The sequence below is a fragment of the Temnothorax longispinosus genome, chromosome 4 (assembly GCF_030848805.1).
Source record: "Temnothorax longispinosus isolate EJ_2023e chromosome 4, Tlon_JGU_v1, whole genome shotgun sequence".
NCBI classification, from domain to species: Eukaryota; Metazoa; Arthropoda; class Insecta; order Hymenoptera; family Formicidae; genus Temnothorax; species Temnothorax longispinosus.
In genome coordinates this window covers 17,877,904-17,904,198 of record NC_092361.1, presented here as the reverse complement: position 1 = coordinate 17,904,198, position 26,295 = coordinate 17,877,904, and the positions used below count along the sequence as shown (strand labels likewise).

Sequence of the window (26,295 nt, the reverse complement as noted above, 5' to 3'; positions counted from 1 at the left end):
TGAAACAAGGGAAATTCTAGATGCTCGTTAAAGCTGCAACAAAAACAGCCGGTCACATCTTAATACGCAGCTTCTTAATAACGTGCGTAATTCACACTTACAATTATATCTCCGTTGTTTAAACGAGGCGCGGTAAAACTCTAATAGATACAAAGTTGGGTGGTTCCGCGTGTTGAGCGAGTGCTGTAGTCAGCGAGCTATTTTTAAGTACACTTTCGCACGTGGAGAATGCCGTTAGAACAAGTGCGCCGCAAATTAGCGGAAGGATCGTATACATATACTTTTGGCCTCGACAGGCGTGAGCTTGAAGATAGCTGTAATCTCGGATCTTAACGTGAAGTTCGGTTTTGCCTCAGTTCTTAAGATTCATTTTGATGTAAAAAAAAAGTTTCGATGATTGTATAATTAAAAAGTAATTCTATGATTGATCTATATAAATAGAAATGCAAAAGATAACTCAGGAGATAAAACGATAATTCTGAATGCGATATTCTTTAAACATTTGCGTTGTCGGTGTTAGTCTGCCACAGGATCTGCTAGATCTAATAAAAACATTCGTTCGTTCGCTCTATAAAAAAAGGCGTTATTGGTCTCGTTGTGCAAAAAGATTCGCGAATATGCGAGTAGTTGCCGTGGAAATTTTTGCGCGTTAGCAGTTTACAAATTCGATCCGTCGCTGATTGCGGTTCACGGTGTGTGCGCTCGTGACAAATTCACCGTTATGGAAGAGCCTGGTAAAAAGGCCTGGGCGCTCGAAAAAGTCGTAACCCGGCGGTAAAAGCTTCGTATAAAATTCATTTAAAATTGTCTTCTAAAAAAACTGTCCGCAACAAGTAATAATTTTGCCTTCGCGGGGTATCCCAAAAAGGTGTATGTACTTCCCGCATAGAAGTCTGCGTTGAATTTTCTTGGTGCCAATTTTCCGACATACGATTGAGTTACAAAAAAAAAAACAGAAACGCGGTTGTTCCTCAATTCGACATTCGGTATTCATATCGGTCTTTTGCCTTCGAGTAAAAGCAGCGGTGACTCTTCACTACAGGGAAACACTTCAAACCGGTCATTAAAATTGCTAATCACCGAGATTTCAGCAATATCAGTTAACTGTAATCGCAATTTGAGTTGTTGCCTTTTTATTCTAATTTCCTTCAAAAGAACGAGGAATCCGCGAAATTAGAATTACAGTTAACCGATGTCGATGAAAAACCGGTTCTAAAAGAGAGATATGAATACATGTTGTCTAGTCGCGTGTGTGTATGTTCTACTGTATACATACATCTATAAAACTACTAACACGTTTAGCTGCATACGTCGTCGGCGTATATCCGAAATAGACTTTGCGACGTGGCAAGATAATCCGGATGCTTACCAGGTCGCAAATTCGCGAAAGTGTCATTTCGGAAGTGCCTTATTTACTCGTGCCAGAAAGCTATTGGCCTCGTTATACTCCATTTCACAGATCTACCTGAACGTCTAATTGAACGGCTACATATATTTCCTATGAAAGATTATAATGCTTATATTCTCGAGTACATTACAAAGACACTCGTCCGAGGGTTGTGGTTTTCTTCGTTTCTTACAATCTATACCGGAGCTTTGGCAGTAGCAGGTTCCTATTTTTAGGCCACGGATTTTCTTTATAATGAAGTGGGATAATAGCTGCACGGGACGCACTAAAGTGCGCGGATATCTGAACATGTTTTTATCTTCGTGAAGCGTACATGTTTGATTATCTCGCCATTTAATGTCGAAAGTACTGTCGGGACAAGCAAAACACTTTTGCGCTAGTACTTGCTCTTTCCGAAAAAATAAGAGGCGCATTTAGTACTATTGTATTTCTATTCATAAGTGGCTGAGCCATCAATGATACGCATCTCCCACCAGATAACGCTTGAAGGACCACATTCATGAGAAATTCCTGAGATATTTTTGATCCACTTTCATACAAGAAAGAATATTTTTTTTTTCGTCAACGCGTTGAAGATTCTTAGCGATGTTCCTTTAAAACCTCGACGAAGAAATAAAAAACGCGGAGAACAGATTCAGCATATGATCCCTCGAGCATTATCTTCAAATTATCAACGCGATTGGCAACAAGCTTCAAATCGCGGGGATAAATCCAGAAATGCGTTTGAATCTTCTACAGTCTCGAAGTTTCTCCGTTAAGGAGAAAAAATCTATCGAAGACTGCATCTCAGTTGAAGGAACTTGTGGTTTTGCGATCGCGTCGTGACGAAAATTCTTCTCAGGGCTGTTGAGCGGCGTGTATCATGGCGACCTTGAGATCCTTGGCCAGGTGTGAGACGTCGACGACGCTGTCGACCATCTCCTGGACCGCGGTAACGCTCGGGAAGAACTGGGCGGCCTGCTTCGTCTTCTGCACCGTCTGTGCGAGCGCCTCGTTCAAGGCGTTTGCACATTGTAGCACGCGCGTTCGCACGTCGTTGCGCGTCACGTTCCGGTGCACCGTGTCGCCGATATGCACTAGCCGATGCGCACTCAGCACAACGAATTTGCCGTGAGCTAGGAAAACCTGTAACAATTTCATAGCATGTTTCAAACAGATCCTTCTTGCAATTCATCTCGATAATAAACAAAAAAGAAATTAAAAACTATTTGAAGAATGAATGATTTGAATGAATGATTATTTGAATATGACGAACAGATATTTCTTTATTAATTTAATTTTATTACCGAAAGTTTGTGAAAATCACGAAGGCAATGCTTGGACAAATCATGAAGGGATTAACGGTTAGTAAATACTGTTTTCGTTTTATACATTTTTATACGTTACGTATCTGAGACAGTTGTATATTTTACTATTTTGTTTATCATATCTTTGAGATATTCTAAGGTTCAAGCATTATTTTCTAACTCTGTAGCTTCGTTCCCTACATTTTACACAATGTATACTTTACTAACTACTTATCTTTAACTGCGATGCCGGTTGCGTGCAATGCACTTGCGAAGGAAAAGAGGTCATCATGAAAAAATAATGGAAATATGCACTTGACGTGCAGTGCTAGCTTAAAGGCACCCTGTCACACAATAGCACCGCCGATATCTACAGTTGTATCATTCTTATCGAGACTGTTGACCCATATGCACATGTACTTAAAGGTGTCTCGTGATATGAAGAAGTGCAATGTTCAAACCAAATGTGAAAAGGTGGAAGAACATTTTTACTGAATTCTGGAATGATTGCAATAGATCTAATCAACTTTTGTTGAGAGAAGACAAAGATGAAGCGTCGCTTTAACTGATATTATCGATCGATAAATGTCTCTCGATGCGTTAACTTGTACAAAATAATTTATAGCGTTATGACAAGTGTCTTCGAAGAGGAGAACGATTGCAGAAAATTCAAATCTCAATTTTTATCGAGACGAGAATGACACCGTTTGTTACTTTAGCTAACAATCAACATAGCTCGATGTCTATATATCTTGAGCGAAAGAGCGCGACGGGTGGCACCAGTATTACAAGAATTGTTACAATTCAACTCGCCTTGGGTGGCTGATTATGCTCCACTGTTTGCAGAAAGGCGTCGATGGCGTGAGTCAGGTGTGCGCCGTGCGTGATGACCTGGGCGACATAGAAGGCCAACAATTGCTTGTCGTTGGGATCCATGGGCGTCGGTGTCGTGGGTGGCATTTGAATCGCGGCATTGTCCGCCTCGGACACCAGCAGATCGTAATTGCTGCGCAGCTCCTGCGGCAGCGTGGATCGCAGTTCCTCTCGCTGTTTCGCTACGACCTCTCGCGAGTCGAGATTTACGTAGTCGTAATCCTCCCCGGCGCCGCTATTGTTGCTGCTGCCCGTGGAGATGATCGACGCCCGCTTAAAGAGCAACGTGGAATTTCCCTGCACACACAGAGTTCCTTTATCAGCAACAAAGGCTCATCCCTCAAATGTCATCAGCTTCATTCACATAATGCGATATTCCAAAAGAAAAACAGAAATTGAAAGAATTTAAAATACTTAATAACTAATTTTTCGAGTTCTTTAATTTCGAAATAAAAAAATTAGATTTATAAGTATTCTCCTGCTCTTTTTTTCCATTTTCTCCATTTTAATTCTTAATACAAGAAAAATCGAAAATTTAAAAAATAGATTTCTTACTTATTGTTAGATTTAAGATTCCTTTTTTTATTCTCGAAATATAATTACGCAGCAAAATAATATCGATTAAAAATATACATGAATAGATAAAATGATAGAAACTTTAACACCAATGCTTTCATTATTAATTCGTCAGGTTGATCTAAATTAATGCACCCTCTTTCTTTCAGGGACATTGAGATGATCCGATTAGCCCATTCTCACGTTTGAGATCAGAAGTCATTATTCGTAACGAATACATTAAATCTCACGACTGCAAAATATACTTACTTGAATGAAACTAGCGACCTGACGAACGTCTTCCGTGAGTGCTCGAGCGCACGCGATCAGCTGATCAAGGGGGTCTGACTGTACGGGTAGTAATAGCGAGGCAGGTCCGTTAGTAGGTGTCGGTGTATCACCACCGCCACGACAGAGCTTACTCGCGTCCCATTCCATCGTGTCCAGTTCGGTAGCGGCTTCCTGTACGAGCTTGTCAGAATCACGAAGCGCCTTCACTAGCGGCCGTAATTTCGTGGCCAGACCCTTATCTGGCGCTTTGCCCGCATTGCCCAGCGTACCTGCGCGCAGAACACAATAGTTATCAAACTTCTGCGGCAATGTATCCAATGTTCTATTGTTTATTGAAAGATATAATTGATTATTGTGAATTCAAAAAATCGCAAATTGAAATAAGAATATGTTAAGTTTTCTTTAGATGAGCTATAATTCTTACTTTAAAATCTCTAAAGTAGACTTTAATGTACATACACTTATCTTTATTAACAACTCTTCGATCTACGATAAAATATATTAATATTCCTTTTAGTATATTTTTGTAATAAAACTTTCTTCTACGAAGATTTAAGTCTTAAATATTTTGTAACGTAAAAAATGAAAATTATTTATTTAAAGAAAAATTATGAAATAATAAGAAAATGATTATATTTTATTCCATTGAGATAACTTTCATGAAGATAACTTCTATGATAGCTTCAACTACTGAAGAAGTTAAATTGAACTTTCTTCACCTTCCGCGAATTCAACTAGATCGTGAAGAGACGTTCTGAGCCTGAGAGCAGCCAGCCTCAGGTCCATAAGGGTGGCGTCCAATCGCTGCGACGTTCTCCAACCGGGGCTCACGAAGCTCAGTAGCCTCGTTATCGCGGCGGACGCCTCGCCCTGCAACCTATGCAGACCTTCCAGGGCGGAGTCCAGCTCCAGCGGAAGCTCCTTGCTGACTGGTACATCGTAAATCTGTTGCGAGGGCGGCGGTGGCGTTGGGGTCTTCGGTATGGGGGTGTTATGTCGGGACGGCAACGAGGACACTGGAAGACGTGGTCGGGGCACATCGTAATCCGGAGCGGCCAGACTCGATCTGGAATTCAGAAATTGTTATGCACGCGGCGAGAGCGAGAAGCAAAATATCTTGGATTGAAAACTCTTTGAATTTATTGCTGATGGCATTGCCAAAAATTTCCAAGCGCGGTGGAAGATCGCAATCTTGGAATCTCGGATCCTCGAGGCATCTCCAGACGCATTTCGCAATACCCTTTAAATCATCCTTTGCAGAATGACTCTTGAAACTCTATTCAGCCCCTGATTTATATTTCACGCTGAGAAACTTCTCGGGCGCATAAAGTTTCGAGATTCCTCGAGATCTCTGAATCCCAAGGAACGTACACCCCGCCGGGGGAGTTGCCATAACGCCGTCGACGTAGCGTATATACGTCCGGGGAATTTCCCCGAGTCCGAATAACGCGACGTATCGCGGAAATGCGAGCGAGGATGTACCTGTTCGAACCGCTGAGGGAGCCGTCGTTGGTGAGGCTGGAGGCCGAGCTGCTGGGCGTGAGGGGCTGCAAGGGTCGCGGCACGTCGTAACAATCCAGCGGCGTAATGCCGGAGCCGACGGAGCAATTTGAGTTGGGCGTGCAGGACGTCGGCGGCCTTGGGGTATCGTAGCACGACGGGGCCGGGCTCGGGCTGCTCGCCGGCGAGGGGATCACCGGGATCGCGCGTGGCGGTACGTCGTAACACTCGTTCACGTCGCCGCCCCCGTTGTCGATGGAACTCCGCGCGTTGTTGCTCGTATACCGTCCTGCGCAAGGTGGAAGTTAACAAAACTTGAGGGAATCCTCGGATCAGCTTCTGAGTACTTAACTGTGCGAGTCAACTGCGTTGACTCTTTTTAAACGAAGCTAACGCGAAATGTTCCGCCACGTTGGCTTTTTAAAAGACCTCATAGACGCTTCTTGCAAATAAATACGAAGTTTATATATATTTGTTTAGCGATAATAAATTATGATAAAGAATACTTAATGTTTAATTAGAGTATAATTTATCGAAATAAAATCGACAAGAAAGAGCCTTTATAAAATATTTTATAACTTTGTATTTTTCTGACGTGGTATATTTTTCTTTCTCAAAACTTATTATTATATACTTTGGAAAAAGTAAAATGTCTTTTAGAAGCTAAAATAATAAAAAAAATTTGACTCAATTTTGATAATTTAAATCTAGCAAGGTATAATATAACGTGAGTAGATTAATATTTAAAACTGTTAAAAACTTATAAATTAATTCCAAAATTCTATTTCACCGTAATTATGATTGAAAATTAGTATAGTTATTAATCATTTCGAAAATGATCAATACGACAGACGTAAAGTTAATCAATATCTCAGTTACTGAATAAGCTTTAGCAGACGGCTTTATCACCGCCGTTCGGTTATAGCCGGAATGTTTAGTTTGTGAATAATAACGTACCCGTATTGTGCGAATGCTCATTGTTCGTCGAGTTGAGGGGTGAATCGTGTCTGGAGGGTGGCGCGGGACTCCCCCGACTTGCTGGGAGATCATACAGGTAGACGTCCCCACACTTCTGCGGCGTTACAACCTGCGTAATCGAAAGCGGCAAAGTAATTAATTATATCCAGATTAATTATCCGAGTTCTATGTTTTGTGTTCCTACCACCTGCGCTCGTTCGCAGTTGGGCATTTTTCATCGCGGTTCGCTCGTTCTATCCGCAACAGTTAACTACAAATTTAACTTCAACAGAAGTAACTCAAAATCTAAATTATTACATCTGTTCAATTCATTCTTTATTTCTTTAAATTAAATGGCTACATGTAAAATTAATATATCGTTGATTAATACAGCTCTGATAATTTATATTATGTATATATATAATCGGCTTTATATACATATATAGCTGGCTTTTTTCATTCTCAATATGCTTCTTGTGTTGTTCAAGTAACGGTTACATTTCCACCACTGTTTTCTTTCAAGATTAACTCTTCCTCACTATGCACTTCGCTTTGTCTACGCTAAAGCGGTCTTGGTTATATTCCTATGTGATTGTATTTCAATTACGAGTTTCTCTTCCATCTAGCGAAAATGTCTTGCAACAACAAGGTTGCTAGAGCAACGCGTGACCTGTCAAACAGAGCAGAATAATCTGTGGCCGTGATTTCACAATGTAAACTTTTTTAGAGGTATAAAGAACCGTATCTCTAGTTCTTCAGGTACAGCGTTATTGACAGTTGTATCATTAAACATGTCAGTTAAGTTACTTTATTAAAAATTCAATAAATTGAATTGCTACTTTTATTTTATATCTAAAAATATATATTATTTCCCTATTTAAAACTTTAAAACCTGTTTTTTCTAAATTTATAATAATAGAGATATGATTCTTTACTTCTAAGATACAGATAAATAATATGTATAATATAATATACGTATATATACAACAAATTAAAGAAATTAATAATAAGATTTATTATGAAAGAATAGATATTGCAGCCTATTCTTTAAAGTTTCTTTCAAGATAACAAATGTGTGCGTATAAATCTTTTCAAGTCAAGAATATAAATTAATATGAAGTATTTTTGACGTTTTTGTCATCATACAACGTTGTTACAACAAAAAAACGCTTTACATTTTTAAGACCACGTATCCCTTATTCAAACCATCGCTTTAACTAGGTATCTACATTTTCGTTTAATTAACCATTGCAATGTCATATGCGCCAGACGCAAAAGTTACCGTGACAGCGTCAACGTTTCCCAGAACATTTTCGATAATCAACTTAAAAAAAAAAAGAGTGATAACACCGGAGACTGATTCGATAGACGCCACAAGAGCTAAATCCACGTGAACCGCGCCTGTGACGAAACTCGTAACGAAGTTATTTGCGCGAACGCCAATCAGCTCTGTTACTCTTTCCACTGTGCGCGATGTGGCCTCGAGGATCTCGTTTGAGTGCAGCCCGCCGCAGCCGCGGATTAATTCTACGAGATCGCTAATTGAGTTTCCTACGAGGACCGAGGAGGATTCGGGGAAAAAAGGGAAATTTCCATTTCCTATCGACGAAATCGTCAAAGCGCCGTTCTTTCGGTGGGAAGCACACTGTAAGGCGTATTCACGATTTATTCTGCACGAGATATCGTACGAAATGTTTCATAATAACAGATAATTCGGTGAACGGTACGATATTTCGTATCCAAATTTAATCACTACTCTATTCTCTTTTTTTTTAATTTTTAAACGCACCTTTTGAATTAAAATTTTATTGAAATAAAATGCACTTAAAAAATAAAATTTTTTATTTACTAACATTTTTGTAGTCCGTTAAAATAGCTCATTAAAAATGAATAAAGTAATATATTTCAGCAACTTCGTATCACAGATTAAACGTGCAACCACCGGCTGGATGTAACGGCGACGCAAGCTTGCAACATTTCGAGCGTTGAACCGTCCGTCGCGTCGGGGAAATGTAATTCCGCTGATAAAACGTGAAAGCGTGGAAGTCGATGCGACGGGTAAATACGGGGGAAAAAGGGGATGAAACATTTCCCAGGAGAGCGTAATCTCGGAGGCTCATCGGCCGCTGCTTTGCAATAATAGAAGCCCCGCAACTCTTGCGCTACACGCTTTAAGCGTGCTACGCTTTTATTACTATTCTTCTCTTTTTTTCCTTTGCACGTCTCGGTACACGAACAACAGCAGTCGAGAACTTTCCCTCTCGTAGGTATCAGAGTACCGGTAATTTTTCTCATTTTCGTAAAAAGCAGAGAGTAATAAACATATATATATATATACCATACATTACAAAATTGAGATTAAAAGATAAAAAATTCTTTAAATATATTGTATACATAATAATACATATAAATTTTATTTTTAAATACATTTAAATATGTGATGGTATTCAAAATATGGAATATAAAATAGTTCTGAAAAAATTATAGGCGGCTCGCTGAAAGAAAGCTACTATACATTTTTCTTGCTCTTGTCAGTTTTTTTTTTTAAAGATAATCTCAGCCACGCGTTCTTAAAGTAAGATGTAAAAGATTAAAGTATGATCTGTAACATGATACGTACAGAGGGAAGCTAGAGATATATTGCAACGCGCGAGAGAAACGTGGAAGAAACGTCGGACACGCCCTGCGCATAAAACGGAGCAGCCTCGACTGTACGGTATCGTCGTAAAGCTCGCGCGCGGCCGACATCAGCAATCCGCAATTCACCGTCGACGGTCAGTTTCGCGTTACCGAAGTGGAACCAACCATCTTCTACTTACGGCCGAAAGTTTTCCATCGGCGAAACTTATCGCGTATTCGGCAGGACGAGAGGAGTCGCGCATGCAAGATGCGCTCCCTCAATGCGCCCTGTCCCACGGAAACGCCGAAGATACGACGCGAATCTGGGTCAGTTTCTTATCGGGCAAGCGGCAAGAACCCATCCACCGAATAACACGATACCACAACCACGATTCCGAATCAACCCCTTCCCACCGACAAATCATTTCGACTCCATTTGCTTCGCCGATCGGGCGCGCTTGCAAGAAACCCCGAAATGATTTGTTTCAATGCTATCGAAGTTCTTGGCCCGCGTAAGCGAGATTGCATATAAGTGTGAATGATGTAACTGCGTAAAACTGTAAAAACGACGCGCTGATTAATTCTTGTTATATGTCATGAATGTCATGCGTGCGTTATAAGAAGTTATTTTCCTTTCGCTGATTATGCGAGAGATCGTGCTGTTATTTTATCTTCGTTTACGATCAGACTTTACGAGAATAGTTCTGACATACGTTTATAAAATCTTTCTGTATTTCTTCCAAAGTAGAATATTGTTTAAAACAGTAACCTCTGATTAATTAATTTGTTCAAAGTCTTCACTTTGGAAATTTTGGAACTATTCCAAGTTGGGCAAAATCCGTCGTAAAAGCTTTTTGACCAAGTACGAGAGAATAGTAAAATTAAAGTAACAAAGTTCTGAGCTTCAATTCAAAATTTCAGAGTTCAGGCACAAGAGATAGTCCAATGAAAACACTTTTTTTTTTCGAAAAAACAGCTCTCTGCACTAATTGCCCGCCCTGCAAACTCGAGTTCCTTCTTGCGAGTGCACACTCGTCGTGAGAAAGTGGCCGTTATCCGGAACCGGGAAATGTGCTAATTATGCCATAACTCACCCTTGATTATAGCTCGCCTCTTAGGCGACAAAGGTTACCCGTCACGATTTACGAGCGAAGATGAAGACAGAGAGCGATCGTTTAAATGAGACAAATTGATAAAGTCAAAAATAATGAAAAAATATAATCGGTTTATCCTTTTAGATCTCCAATTAAGAAACGATCCTAAAGGGCTTATTCTGTGAACGTTAACGATATCGTTATGTGCTTTGCGCAGCTTTTCTATGGTATATTATCTACGCAAAGCACGTAATGACGTTGTTAACGTTTACAGAATAGAGCCCTTAAATGTTTAATAAGTTGTTTCTACATAGTAGCTATTTATAGTTTTAAACTTGTGGAGAACTCATGAAGTATTCAAGGCATCTATTATCTATTTCTTTTCAGATCTATAGCTTCTATTACTTTAGAAGATATTGATTTGAAAAGAATAAAACTAATTTATGTAATTCCAAAATATTTTCGGAAGATCGAATAAGCTGTTGATTGAGGACGAATTAAATAATTAGTAGCTTGTTTTAAATCCTGTATAATAATCTTTTCCTCGTAATACTTCTCTACGAAATCTCAGATAGCTTCAAATCCTAGTTGAATCATAATATAGCTATAGCATACAACAATTAAAAAGATACAGTAACTTCTTGCCCCAAGATAAATACACATACAATAGTTATACATATAAGATAAATATAAAAGACTTTTATATTCACTATATAAAAGAACTTTTAAACTGATGTATAATTCGATAGAACCTAAAAACTGCAGAAAGTGTTCTCAAGAACGAGTATAAAGTTAAGAATGAATTCTTAAGTTTATACTTTTAGTACGTTTTTATATCCTACTTTGCATTTACGCACACAAATTGAAGCTATATCTCTATACACGCAATTCATGGTGAGTTAATCAAAATTTCCTCATGTAAAGTGAAGAATAAAATGATAGAGTGCGGTCGTCGTACGAGCGGTCGTCGAACCGCCGTCTGTATTCCTCGTGAATTAAAGCTACTCGCGAGTACGTTATCGCGTGTTCTTTGTTATTATGAATCGAATAGTAGTACTATCGTAGTGACGTGTAGTACTAGAGGGGGGTGTAGGCGCGGGGAGGAGGATGCTGGAAGGTTGAGAGCGCTCGTGTGCAACGCAAGGGTGCACTGGGACCAGCGGAATGGGGGTGGCGATGGAGAACAGTCCGGGGATGGGGAAGGGGGATACACCCTCGGTCGATACCGGGCGTCGCGGCGCTAACTGTGAAAGGCGTATTACGCTACGAGGGTGCACAAGAGAAAGCAAGGGAGAGAAGAAGAGGGAGAATGAGAGACAGTGACGAATTCAGAATTCTGGAGACCCCAAGCAGAAGGGTACATATAGGTTTCCCCCAATGTATAGTTTAAATAATTTACGAAAGCAATTTTACGTCGTATTACGGAAAATAAATATTTTAGGAAATAAACGCTGTCTCAGTTTATCTTTACTGATTTTAAATAAATTGGAGGTTTACAAGTTTTCGGCCACGTCTTTCGGCTTACTCCGCTTATTGATCAAATTTGTTAAAAATGGGTGAAAGATTTTTATCGAACCGGAAGTTAATTTTTTAAGATTTGCACGATCAATCTTGAAAATGTAGATTACATTTTGGTAACATAAATGCGTATGATCTCTTCTTTGAATATAATCGTCAAATTAATACCGTCAAATTTGAAATAGATTGCTCATTTAACCGTTTATTCGAAACGCAATAAAAATTGATAGATATTAATTACTCAATTACAGCTTCGTTAATTACAGATCCGCTCCTGACAGGGGCGAAAAGAGAATGGGAGAAAGGGAGAAATAGAAGGGAAAGGAAGGAGAAAGAGAAGGCTGGGGGAGATAGAAAGACGGTTTCTATGGAAACGCGGAAGGAGGCTCTCCACCTTCCGCGGGAGCAGGACTCTCGGCTTGTCTCAGACCGCGATAAGAATTTTTAGGCTCGACCAAAGGAGTGACTTACGCATTTGATGTCGCAAAAGGTGTCGCCGTAAATGTCCGCGACAAAAAATTTGCGATATATTTCGATCACATTGCGATCACACTTCCGAAGTCGAATTTGAAGAAACATATGACGGAAAAATTTCAGTTTATATATTTATATGTAGACATTTGAAGTGATGCAAATACAAAAAAATCTGCTTCTCGTTTATTTTCTATACGAGAGAATCCATCCTGAATTTTTCACGCGAGATCCTCGGAAATTTCTTGTAAAATATACCACATATCATCAGATATCCCCTTGTGAGGCTTCCACGTTTCGTGCAAACACGTTAACGTACGCGCAAACATGCGCCTCGCATAAATCCTGTTCCTGGGGCATCACTGACGTCGTATCATGATGATGAATTTCGGCAACGACCGTATTTACATTATTAGTTAAACTCATGTGCAGCTGCCAGTCGCGCACAGATCGCGCGCACTTCCGAGACGTGAACGCCGTTGCAGTCGTAATCGCGTTAGACCGACGCTTATGAAGTTCTCGCATGAAACTCACGAAACTTCGGATGCATCTTCGTCCGGAAACGCGCGCAGAATGATAAAATATGAAAGGAAGACGGCTGTCTAGACGCGTGAAAGCCGAGGCTGTAAAACGTATACGGTCGGCTTCGCCAACCGTTATTAATCAAACTTCGTATTATAGTTTTAAGAACCTTTATCGCTAACTGACCGTAAACTTCTTTATTATAAAGTATAGTGTAAAATTGAAAACTCTGGATGGGTATTGAAATTTTATTTTTTGTTTGTGCTATTACGATGCTTATCTTTTGATAAGAAAAGAAAAAGTGAACAAGTGGTATCACTAAAGATGTGATCAGCTAGTAATCAAGGCCACTCACAATCGATTCGATAGATTGAATCACGCTAATCCTAGAAAAAATACGTTTATCTCCACTTATGCAGTATCCACTTATGATGATGCGGAAATGAAAAATTTTCAATTCGAAGTTATCTCTTCGTAGATCGCTTAAATGCATCATGAGATTAATATCGCCGTTTATCGACGCAGCTCGTTGATTCTGCGCGAAACTACCAATAAAAATATCAATAACCCTATCCCCGACTAATCGGATGAGCGCGATGAATGTTCGAGAGAGATAGATAATAAATCGCGCACGATAATAGGATCTTTTACGGTAATAGCGTGTGTGTGTGTGTGTATGCGTGTGCGCCGGTTTATTACGCGAGATAACATCGCTCATTGTCCCTTTAATAAACGGCCGGAATGGTCTCTCGACGACCAAGAAGAAGCGGCTACCGTTGGCGGCTCCTGACGAGGATCGCGACTTCTGCTTCGATCGCCCGGCATAACTCGAAAGCGTCCTGGAGGCGAGTGATTTACGCTAGTTAATCCGCGACGGGCGTACCGCGATATGAAATTGGATTTCTCGTTTCACCTCGCGCATAAATTCGCGAGATGATTCTACCGCGGCGTCGAGGCCGCGAGGCCGAGTTCGTTTCGAATCTAGATTGCTTTGAGGTTTGAGGTACTCTTATCGCGACGCGCGATCCGCGTGTCATAGCGAACAAGAAAAGAATATAGCAGAAATTAGCAATAAAAAATAGCTGTAGTGGTTGGAAACAAAGTATAATAAGATATATAATAAAAGGGGTGATGTGTATGTGCACACGATTATCTTCTTTATAAGAAACGTAAATGTAAAAAAGTCTATTTTTTAATAAAAAATATAAATCTATATAAATCTCCCTTATCTTAGATCCCCTTTACAGAATCCCTTTACATTATCGTTAATCGTGGCGTGAATAATCGCTGTGTCGAGTGGGACACAATAAAGTCGCTGTCGGCTCGTCGCCGTGCTGCGCCGAGGACCTCCTAATGACTCGTGTAAATAGGCTTTTCCTGGTAAACGGAAGGTGGGATCACGCGAGAAGCGACATGCAACGACGGTCTCTCGAGCGGCCTCCGGTCACGTGTCGACGGAAACGAACTCGCCTGTGGGTGAGAGGGAAATTAAGATCAGGCGGGGAAATTGTGCGGCGAGCGGAAATCTGACCGGTGTGACGCGGGGAGGAGCGAGGAAAGGGGGATTGTTTGCAGTCCGCCGAGGGGAAACCCTTTCCTCTTGGAAATGAATGGCGAGAACCATCAGGTCGTCGCGAGTGAAACTCACGACGAGAGCTGACGCGTGACTTCGACGCGTTTTCGACGGAGGCTGTTGCGACACAAGAGAAAAAGTGTTTCTTCAACGACACAGAAATAAAGTGTCTTCTTGAAGGCAGATTTTTAATCTAACGAGGGTGCTTGCGGTGCTCTCTTCTGTAAATGTTTGTATTAATGGATTGACTTAATTGATTGAATTCAGTAGGTATATATACACTGTTAAATATTAAAAGATGAAATTTAAACCAATATCTTGAGTTAAATAACATTTTGCTATTTCAAATTGCCATATATGTGTGTCGAAATTTATTATTTTAATACGAAACAATATTATTTTAATTCCATTGATTTAGTTAAATTAACATTATTTTAGTTACTAACGATATATTGAGTAGGAACAGTAGGCGACTAATAGGAATGGTTAAAAATGACTCAAATTAAGTATAATTAACACTACAAATTTAACAGTGTATATATCTGTCATATCATCTTACAGTTTTAGTAACTATCATATAAAAAACTCATAAATATGCAGAATCCTGATTAATTAGAACATTAAAAATAGAATGTTCTGGACCGATCCTTCAAAACTCCTGTCTCAAATAAACGGTTGCTCTAATTAATCAATGACCCAAGTAAACGATATTCACTATTTATCTCTATAATCAGCAACGCATAAACCTTTTGCTTTTTTAAACAATAGAACTACTATCGAGCGGAATAGCTTGTCATTAGTGAGAAAGTTAATGAGAAAGAACAAATTAGGCGTGTCACGATGTGATAAAGAGCTGAGGCGTGACTTCAACGCGTTTCCCGTGGCAGTCATTACGAAAGAGGGCGAGAAGTATCGTTCGAAAGGCAAGTCTTTGAGTCGAACGAGCGCGCCCGTGGTGTTTCTTTTGAAGAAACTTTTTCTCGGAAAAATTCGGAGAGAGAGGAAACTTCTTTAAATATAGTTCACTTTAGGATCGGGCAACTTATCCACGCGTGATCGTTTTCAGAAATATGGGATGAAAAAGTTAACAGGCGCGAGCAACTCTTGCTCGCCTCATAGGCGCAATGAAGGGGGTAACAACGTGACTTCGACGCGATTTCCTGGAAGCCATTACGAAATAGGGCCACATTTTCCTGAAGTCGGGTCTTTGACTGGGTCTAACGCGGTGTTTCTCTTCAAGAATATTTTTCCTCTAGAATTTCTCGAGCAGAAATAAGTCTTTATAGTTTTGGTCCTCATTTATTCTGAGTTTAAAAGACCAATAAGATATATAATTTTGCATAAAAAGATGATATTTTAATTTAACAATCTTGCTAAAGCGAAATAATTTAGATTACTCGAGCTCTTTAGATAAAAATGATCAACAGTGATAGAGATCAGCGTAAAGTCGCCTTAGAAATCGGAGTAATAAACGAAAACGGCCTTAATTCACGGCGGATGCTGTAAAAACTGATTAAAAAAAAAAAAAAAAAAGAAATGATATCAGACCGGTCTGCAATCAGAAATTCGCAAGCGTCAAGAACGAGTGGATAATCCCACGCGAGTTTCACAGTTCATTGATAACGGCCGTTAAAGACAGGCTCGGCCCACGTTCAGGCAACTCCTGTCTCAGCAGAGTAAATCTTCCTCGGTATCCGTCGAGCAGGCCTGTCTACCGTACCCGCTATCTTGCCACCACCTCCTCCTAACCAGCTCGTCCATGCCATTTTCAGCCGGTGCAACAACGGTGCGGTTTGTCTACTCGCCGTCGCCAATGGCGGCCACGAGAAGCATTCGCGCCCCGAGCGGAGATCATTCTGTTCCCTCGCGCGCTATATCGTTATCGCGCCACCATTTGCGCTCTCACAAAGCGAAAGGTATGACAGGAACGTCCTGGAGGCAGGCAGCTGCTGCAGGACGAACACCGCATCCGGTGCAAGGATAATTCTTCTCGCGCAGAATTATTCTTGCGATGCGAAAGTAAGGTATCCGAGGATCCGCGCCTTTTCAAGCTGTTTTAATTACGACTCGTGCTTTAATAAGGCAAAAGCTAATGTCGCGAATTTCAACAATAGCCATATTTTATTCCATTCGTTTCACATGCTTGATTTGACATTGCTCTCTCTCTCCCTCTCTGCATTTCAATAAATTGTATATATCGGCGATTTTATCTCAAATTTATTACAAACGACTTTTTCGATCCTTTGACCTTTGATGCTCGCGAAATACCTATTTGACTGGAATTTATCGTAAGAGGAATTTCCAAATCGCGTCTGCACTCACCGCCCACGCGGAAATACGAGCGAGTTGCACTTGTCACGCATTGAGCTCGCGGATTCGTATTTCATACGTCACTGGCCGTTACAGACCCGAGGCAGTCGAACGTGCCACGATCTGGTTATTCTAGTTAACATCACCGGCGCACGAAGCTCCTTTCGCCTACGTTGCACGCGCTCGTGTTTCTCCTCGTGTGTGTATCTGCGAATTTAAATACTCGCAACTGCCAGAATATAGATAGTAGATACCACGAAATATCTCGTTTTCATAAACAATTAGCAATGCAAATTTCTCGATATAAATTAAACATAGTTGTGTGGGAGTTAACTACCACAACCAATGGATCAAGAAATAGCATTCGCTTTCTCCGAAGCATAAAAAATGCTCTGAAAAATATATTGAGGAATATCTAAATCTAGTTTAATAAGAACGATTTTGAGAGGCATAAATACACAGATTTTTTATGTTTAAAAACAAAATAATTTTTTTAAAAATTTAGTGAAAAAGCTTTACTAAATTATGTATATTTCGTTTTTAATATAAAAAAATATCAAATCCATTCTACATTTTTTTTTTAAAGCAACTTCTGCACGAAATCTTGATGAAACGTACTTCAATAAATTTATCACATGTGTGTTGAAAATTTATTAAAAGATTCACATATTTCAAATAAAAAGAATTATATATTTGGAACTACGTGTTCGGAAATAAAAGATAAATAAGTATATATCCGAAAATTTCAGGAGGACAGAATTAACGTACATATGTTTTATCACTGATTTATAGTTGTTTCGTGTAACGACTCGGATTAGCCGCGGTCAGGAGAGAAGTGCCCGGTCTCGCAGATTTCTAACACATAAAAACGTGCACCACGAGCTATTCTCGGAAGTCGGGAATAGTCGGCGAAAGACGGAAGAGGAGTGCGAGGGTAACGCAACCGAGGAAGAGAACTCGTGGATGTACACTGACTACACAGACGCGGGATGAAACGCGTCCGCTCTTCTTTGAGCCCTAACCGCCCTAGACATTCCACCGAGATGACTCCATGGGACCCCACTGCGTGCGCGCGCGGGTGTGTTCCCATGTACACATCGCGTTGCAAAGGACACGGCGCGGCGCGCGGAGGAGAGAAACAGAGGAGTAGCGACGCCAGAAAGTGGACATTGTCCGGAATCGGCAGACATATAAGGACAGCCGCGGACCTTCGCGTCTGAAAAGGTAGCCCCTTGTAGGGCATTCAGCAGAACGGGCTTCTTGTAAATCGCTTTGGGACGCGACGCGACGGTATGCCACTGTTGCAACGGATTGGAAGAGTGGATGGGAAGGTGGAGATTGGGGTGGTCTTGTAAAGGGTGGTAATACCTGTCGCATCCGTGAGACGCTCGTGAAGACCCATCGCGTACTTATCGATTGTTCTCGAGCTGAGAAATTTACATTCATGCAGGAGTCATTCGGTCGTAAATTATGCCGGAATATGCAATGTTCTTTTTGCGATTTATTGATGCGTTCACTTGAAATGCATTGTTTGATACATTTATGTTGAAACTAGACAAGCTATTAGCCCAAGTTTGCTGTGACACAGTACGATAAATTATACGTTACTTATATACGTGAGATTTTAACATCGAGCAGATTTGCCTTAACTATTTGCTTTTAATCTTTGACTTTACATAAAATTCGCAAATTACACAATATTTCGGTGTCATTAAAAGAAAAGGAGATAAAACAAAATTATAAAAGAGAAAAGAATAAAAAGCAAAGAATGCTGGAATCCAGTAAACACAATCATGAACAACCAAGTCTGAATCTCTCTCGTGTCACCTGCAAATATTCGCTTTTCAGCGCAGTCACCCATGTGACGTAGCTGATGCAGGAAAGCACATTCGCGTTACGTTGACCCTGCGACGACGATGACGACAGCGTTGTATTTCTATCGTAGAAACACACATGCGTGATGCACACTGCGACGAGACGACAACGGAGATGTGTCCGGATGTTCGTCCGTGAAGATCGCGCGGAGCAAAAAGTCCTGGCAGACCAGCTAGGAAACAAGAAGAGCTCGAGAAACTGCCGACAGGGAGCCGACCGTCTTCGACGCGCTCTAGTATCCCGAAATACATTGCGCTAAAGACCAGACCAAGCCTCGAGACATCCAGAGATTGTTCGAGACAAACGTATTGGGAAATTTAAATAATAATAATTTCGTAACTATAAATACATTGATTTATAACAAAGTTACATAGCTAAAAATTTAAAAATAAATATAAACTTTGAAGTTAAACCAAAATTAGAATAAAAAGAAATTAAATTGAAGAAATTGAATTAAAATTTTGCATAAATACGTACAGTATTATACAGAATAATACAATAGAGTAAAATAATCTGTTACAATCACAAAAAATTAATTTAAAGAAGAAGAGATAAAATAATTTTTCAAATTTATTTTTTTAAGAAAAATGTTTACATTTTATGGTGTAATTGTATAGCAGAATTAATAAAATTACTGTGACGCGCTAAAATAAATCAGGATTTTCTTTATATACGTTTATATTATACCAATTTCGGGGGAAATTGGCAAAATTTTTCTATAATACAAAGGCAATTACTTTCGCTTTGACGCTATGTAGTGGACAAACTCAACGCCCTAATCGACCGTATTCATTTAATCGAATTGATGTCAGTGGCAGATGTTAAACCGCGACAGAGCCAGATACGCAGCGATGGCTCCAGAAGAGCCGAACGAACCAAGTGGCAGTCAGCTGATTTTGACAGATCCCGTTTCAGCGAATGTGGGGGCGAATGTAAAAGGTCGGCCCCCCCACGATCACGGCACAATGAACTGTCGCCTGAGCGTCATTGTCAATTCCGCGGCGCACAGGGTCTCCCAATCCCAATTCTCCAAACCAGCGAACCGATATAATTGGTCGGACAGAAAAATCAGGAAGGTAACACGAATATTCGTGGTTTTGTTAGCTCTCCGGCGCGCTGATAAAGAATTGACTGTTGCATTCCGCAAAAAATCAAAGCGCCGATACACGATTGTGTGAAAATAAAGAGAGTTTACAAAACAGCTATGCGAGAGGAATAATTTAGATGTCGATTTGTTCTTCATGGATGAGCAACAAAGCGTTTCGTTTCAAAGAAATTCTATCGTTCAACAAAATTTATACGCGTTGTTCGAAACAAGATTACCTTTCCGATAATCAAATTTTCAGTTATTTCAAAGAAATATTTCCAATTAATAATAATCGACTATTTTATTTGTAACTTGTTTTATTATTTGTCGTGCGGTTGCACTTTCAAACCGCGAAAAATAAGTATTACAAAGATTGATCCTCATCAATCAATTAGTGAATTCTTGCGTGTCTAATCCATAAGTACGTTTATGATAATTTAAAACAAATTGGAAAGATTATCAATAAAATAGCAAATTGTTGTTAACAAATACAATTGATTAAATATATAAATATATAAATATTTTCTTACATCAAGGGTCTCCTCAAAGGCAAATTTATGGACCAAGTAGATATCTTGCGTTTGGGAAACCCTGTCCACAGTTGCGTTTACAAATGATCGATCGGTAGGGAGTCTCCATTGCTCTCGTATGCCTTTTCAAATCGCGGATATATTAATTCGAGAAGCCAGCTGTTGGGCCGATGAAATCAAATACAAGCAAGGTATGCCATTCAAATACAAGGTATGGAAAAATGATTGTCGTAGGATGTAATCATATGTTCGTACGAATCCTTTAAAATTTTCTTTGTGGCCGTAAAAAAAATTCGCGTTTAAACATAAAGTTAAAATCATGAAATTCGTAATAAATAACTGTTTGCGACTTTCTGAAGACATGCTTAATGGATGAGCATTACGTTTTGGTATTTACGATATATACGAAATTTTAATTTCAACTCTTCTTTGTATCTCTGATAATTAAATCAGTTTTGCAATTATTTGTACATCTTTTATGTACGTTACAAGATAGTTTTTGATGTAATTCTAGTTTATCTTAATTTTAATAATAAATATCGATTTGCAGAAACAGACGAAGACTAAGTCAGTAATATACGAAACGTCGTATACGCAGCTACGTATAGAATCTACATCCGCTTGCGATTTAAGAATGGAAATAGGCGTGCGAAGTGCAACGTCTACATACATGTAAGTTCATACACGTATAGGTTCAAAATATGTGCGATTTGAGAATAGTTTCAAATAACTCACCCTGTTGGGCTGTACGTGCCAGCTACGCCTTTTCCCGTGTCTCTGTATGCCATCCTCTGCGATGGTTAGGTCGGCCCTGCTGCCGACCAAACAACCCCCCGTATCGTATTGGCCAACCAGAAGCCTCAATCGATTTCCTGGACAGATGCCCTAGGGCAAAAAAAAAAGTACAATAACGTAACAACAGCTCGGCTCCGACGCTTCGCACGAATAAATTTTTAATCGCGCATATTTTGTCAGTATATATACTGAACGAAATTCAATGCACTTTTCCCTTATAGATAAGAATCCCATATTATACTTTCGGTATTTTTGTCCAATTACATATATATTCAACAAATTTATACATTTTTTATTTCTTACTTAACAAGGAGATTTTTAATTGAGTTAAAAGTTAGAGTGCCTTTAATCGTGAACCTTTCAAAAGTCAGATAAATAAATTCTGATTATAATTATTTATAACCTGTTATATTTTTATTTATCTGTTTTTAATTTTTACATTCGCCTATTGTCTTTTTTCTCTGAAAAGGCGCGATATAGCTTTTCGGCCCACTCGCATGCATCGGAGAGGACCCTTGAGCGAGGGCAAGCGCCAATTAGGCATCTGTGAATGCGTCGCCAGTTTGTGTAATTTCGTGAGATCGAGACGAAAATAAACGTTACATCCTCCGTTGCGACGCGCCTTGAGGAACGAGGGTTGCCACCGAGTGATGCATGCCGCGTAACTCATTCGTTTATCTCGAGTACTACGAAGTTGTAACTCGTAAATCTCGAGAGGTATGCATTTTCGGCGGAATGGCACTAATGTCGCCAACACGTTAAGATCTTCGGATTTAGTAATGCTTGTCGAGACTCCTCAGGTTTCCTATACATTTTTCAGCAGAAAAAAAACGCGAGGGAAAACATGCGAGAAATATAAAGAAAGAGTCTCTGCGAGTTTAATATTGTCTATTTTTTATTTCGCGGATCAGCAATTCGTTATGTTTGTAAAGCGAGTTTCCATCAATCTTTTCGTAAATTGAGCATTATTGGTCTTTACGATATTTCCATCAAATGCAATCGAAGCAGAAGCGTTGATATAAGTGATATTGATAGAATCAAGTTTAATTCTAATTAAGCTTTCACGATCGAGTGGCGAATTTCTCGCTAAAAAAGGACCCGACTCCCCAATTCACCAATAGGTCGCGGAAATTATATCCGTTGTAGACCCACAAACCGCTGATACGACCGATAGCTCTAGCAATAGTCTATTCCGACGACGTCAGAAGTTCTCAGTTTCCAATAAAGATCCAGCCAGGAGACCGTATCATTCAATCATCCTCTACCCACGTCACATTGCCTTTACTCTCAATTACCGCCGCACACATATATCGAAACGGATCGTACGTCTGTCGGTGATAACAACGACGAGCCGAGTATTTCGGCAAACGAAAATCATTTCAGGAAAAGTGGTTCGATCAAATCGACGAGTGCAGCGAGGAGATTACCCGAGGACCCCGATTCGAGGGCCGACATGTGTTACATCGAACGCGGAGATGACCTCGCAAAGTTTTCAAAACATTAACTGCGATACAGAAGAATCAATTAGCTTGAAAATTGATTTAATCATTATATGAAGCGTTTAATGCCAATTAAATTAAATTTTTTTTAGTAGTTTCAAAGACAATTATGTGTTTTCTTTATCGCGAATGGTTGCAAAACTTTATGTCTAGATGAGTTTTCTTTCTGATGTTTTCAAGAGTACTCAGTTAGTAATGCAAAACTGTTTACGATGCCTGGGTATCGCAGACATCTGAGACTGCTACATCGAAGGTAATTGCAATGCACGATCGTTAGTCCCATTTCCGCGATAATAACGTTGCCTCGTCATACCTCGCGAACCTCCGGGGCCGCTCTGGTGCATCGGCTCTTATGCATTATACAGATGTGCATAAGCAGTCTCGTGCACGCGAGGCACTTGTACGTATAGAAGCTGACGACAGCTTTGTTGCCGCTGGAGATAAATTCGCTTTTTGATTGGAGCCGTCGAGAACAAGGTATAAAATTAAGGAAACGAAACATTAACAGCGCAAGATAATAATGTGGAAGATGTTTTGGACAACGGAGTATATGTTATTCAAAATAAACAGACGTGTAATAAGTAATAAATATAATAAAAATAAAATTCATAAAAAATCAGATTTTTAATCTAAAAATATATATGCTAAACCTCTATGAATTTGCATTCAACAAGCGGAGAAATCACACAAGCGAGATAGAAAATTATGAAATTAAAGCGGAATGAAACAATTATTAAATTGGCACAGACAGAAAGTACACACACTGGACTTTTATTACTTAACACAATTGAGAATTTTGAGTTAATAACAAATTCTCTGGCAGATTTTACGCGCTTGCAATTGAATTGCGGCAGCTTCATCGACAAAACATCATTACTTTGATTACATGTAATTTGGGAGAAATTTCTTTTGTTTCTTGTTCTCTCGTTTCCACCTTTCTAATTTAACGAGCGTATTGGCGATTCTTAATAATTAATAATCACGTCTGTGCACATAGTCATGTCTGGCATCAGCCCGAAGGCGGAGCTCACGAGGCTAGAGCATCGCAGTCGAGCGTCCTATTTTCGCGATAATAACGCCTCTCTCGGGAGAGAAATAGAGAGAGAGAAAGACAGTCTCGTTCTGGATCTGGTCTTATGCCTCATGCATTATAGAGTCGCGCATAGATAATACGAGTTAGTAACGTATGTGGAAGTACCCGACGCGTGCTCTTCGTTAGTACGACGGATAAACTCCATTAGAACGTAATAGAACGAGGAGAGACACGGCTAATGGGAGACACAAGCGGAATTCCGAAACACGAGGAAGTTTCATGTATTACACAGTCGCATAATACGCGTTTTCGATTAGCGGAAAATGTAATTGGAAAATGTAATCGGATAGAATTTCGATATTTACGGACGAGTCGCGAGATATGGAGGTAAGGTAAAACCGACGAGTTGGTCATCTTTAGAATTGATATACTTTTTATTGATAAAATTGATTTATACTTTATTGTAACCCACAGATGAATTCATTCGGGATATAGGAGCTCGCGGAACTTATATAGAAATTTCCTACGCTGTTATTTCATAAAGATCTCGAGCTTCCGAGGGTTCTATTTGAGAGAAATCCGTAGATAAATTTTATATTTTTTAAAATAACTACCTGCCGACCTCGCAGAGCGCACAACCACCATCCCTCAAGACCAGCAGTGTTCTGCTCCAGCACGGTGAGGACGTCGCCTTTTCGAAAAGCCAGCTCGTCCGGCGCCTCGGCGATATTGTCGTACAGAGCTCGCGCTTTCACGCATTTCTGCTGCAACACATAAAAAAAATACTATGAAGACAGAAAGTACAGATGGAATACAACAATGGAAGTTGATGGAGAAGATACCGCCGAGTGAAATAAAATGGGGAGATTTACGGTACGTCCGCGATTTTAGTCTCTTATTATTAGCAATTGTCAATAAATCAATATTTCTAATATCATTCGTGTCTCGTCTCTGTGCAAAAACCGTGTGCGACAAGCTCCACCGAGAGAGCATCGATTCCCTCGCCAACGTCTCTCTACTCAGCGCTCGCGACAAACGAATTCCGCTCGTGGACACCCCGCGTGTCTCTTTGACTCGACACTTTCGACACGGCGGCGGATGTGCGATACCGTATTGCGGGCAGATGGCACGTCGTCGTCGTATCGGTGCCGCAGAAGCAATTGGTTTCATTCGAAAAGTCAACGAGCCGGTGGTTTCCAGGCGCGCGCCAATTGGGCACGTATATAATAGCAGGCAGCCGCCTCGGCTCGCACAGTGCGCCCTTTGGCCAATTTAAATCCATAAAATCCTAGCACCACATCCCACCCCTCCGCTCTCGTCCATCTGTCGCGTCTATTTCGAGAGACGGCGGCGGCGACGGCGGCGAGATCTCGTCTGTCCCGTTGTTCCGCCCGCCCGAGAAGAGACGTAACGATCACTTAAACGGCGATCCCGTCCCCGAAGTGCAGCGCGCGATAGATGTGTGTTTTACGAGGAAGCTGCTGCGACGAGATCTGCCCGTCGTCTGCAATGTCCTCCCTCTCAAGCGGGCTCAATTGATGCGCCTTGGATGACGCTGTCGACCGCGTGCGCTCTCTCTCTCTCTCTCTCTCTCATCTCTTTGCTTTTTTCTCGACCACTCGCCTCATCGCTATGGCAAACGGTGATGTCATACGCGATCTTCGGCAAAGTTCCGGCGCGGCGACGTCGCTACGGAATTAACGCGTCGCTACGATCATTAGCGCGGGTGCTTCTATTAAATGTAATTGCCTGCACTTCCATGAAGACCGTGTGGAAAATCGAGCTCTCGCGGTGGTGATAATTCGTTCTAACGCGGTGCATTTAAGCGAAAGGGAGATATGCTCGTGTTCGGGGAGAAATATGGAAAAGGAAGTTGTTTATGTAATTGACTAAATATAGAAATAAGAGAGAGAACTATTTAGAGGAGAGAAAGTTGGTAAAAGTTTTGATATAATAACAATGATTCAAGCAGAAAGATAGAATTTAACTTTCTTGAATGAACTAAAATACAATTTTATTCGCTGATAATAAATCGATCAATTCATTCATTCATAACGAAGTTCATTCTTATTCTGTTTTTATTTATGGTCTCGCTTTGATAAACAATTCAAAACAAGACAGGAATAAAGCAGTGCTGTAAATAGAAACTCAATTTTCTATGCAAAGTGTCTCTTAATAAGTCCTAAATTAAATATCTTTTAATACTAATTGAAGTTTCAAATATATATTTGACAGTTAACAGTTTCAAATATTTGAAGATGTATAACCACGTCGTCTTTAAATGAATAAAAGTTTAAAGAAGAATTTAAAAATTTATTTAAAATAAATTTCTCAAATTTTCCTGAAATAAACAAAATTCGCTTTCTCTTTCTAAAAAATAATTCATAAGATTTAAGATGTTAATTTTTACCAGGGTATTTTAACAAGTCCTTCTCCAGCTTATTTTTCAAAAACGATTTTTCTTAGATAATAGTTATGCTAGTCCTTCCGTTCCAATCG

General features: G+C 40.0%; 1 protein-coding gene across 2 annotated transcripts in view; it reads right to left on the bottom strand.

Annotated features, from left to right (window-relative positions):
• Positions 1-333: 333 nt before the first annotated feature.
• The window catches only part of P130cas (Serine_rich_CAS and FAT-like_CAS_C domain-containing protein p130CAS), a 60,980-nt gene continuing 35,018 nt past the window's right edge, over positions 334-26,295 (bottom strand). Inside the window, exons 2-9 of one of the 2 annotated variants that reach the window (XM_071775340.1) lie at positions 24,411-24,560; positions 21,205-21,354; positions 6,871-7,000; positions 5,896-6,202; positions 5,133-5,479; positions 4,393-4,682; positions 3,508-3,864; positions 334-2,533 (exon numbers count right to left, since the gene is read on the bottom strand). In XM_071775340.1, the coding sequence (XP_071631441.1) occupies positions 2,246-2,533; positions 3,508-3,864; positions 4,393-4,682; positions 5,133-5,479; positions 5,896-6,202; positions 6,871-7,000; positions 21,205-21,354; positions 24,411-24,560 (2,019 nt within the window). In that variant the 3' untranslated portion in view covers positions 334-2,245. The remainder of the gene's footprint in view (positions 2,534-3,507; positions 3,865-4,392; positions 4,683-5,132; positions 5,480-5,895; positions 6,203-6,870; positions 7,001-21,204; positions 21,355-24,410; positions 24,561-26,295) is intronic. The other variant, XM_071775341.1, reaches the window with a different exon arrangement.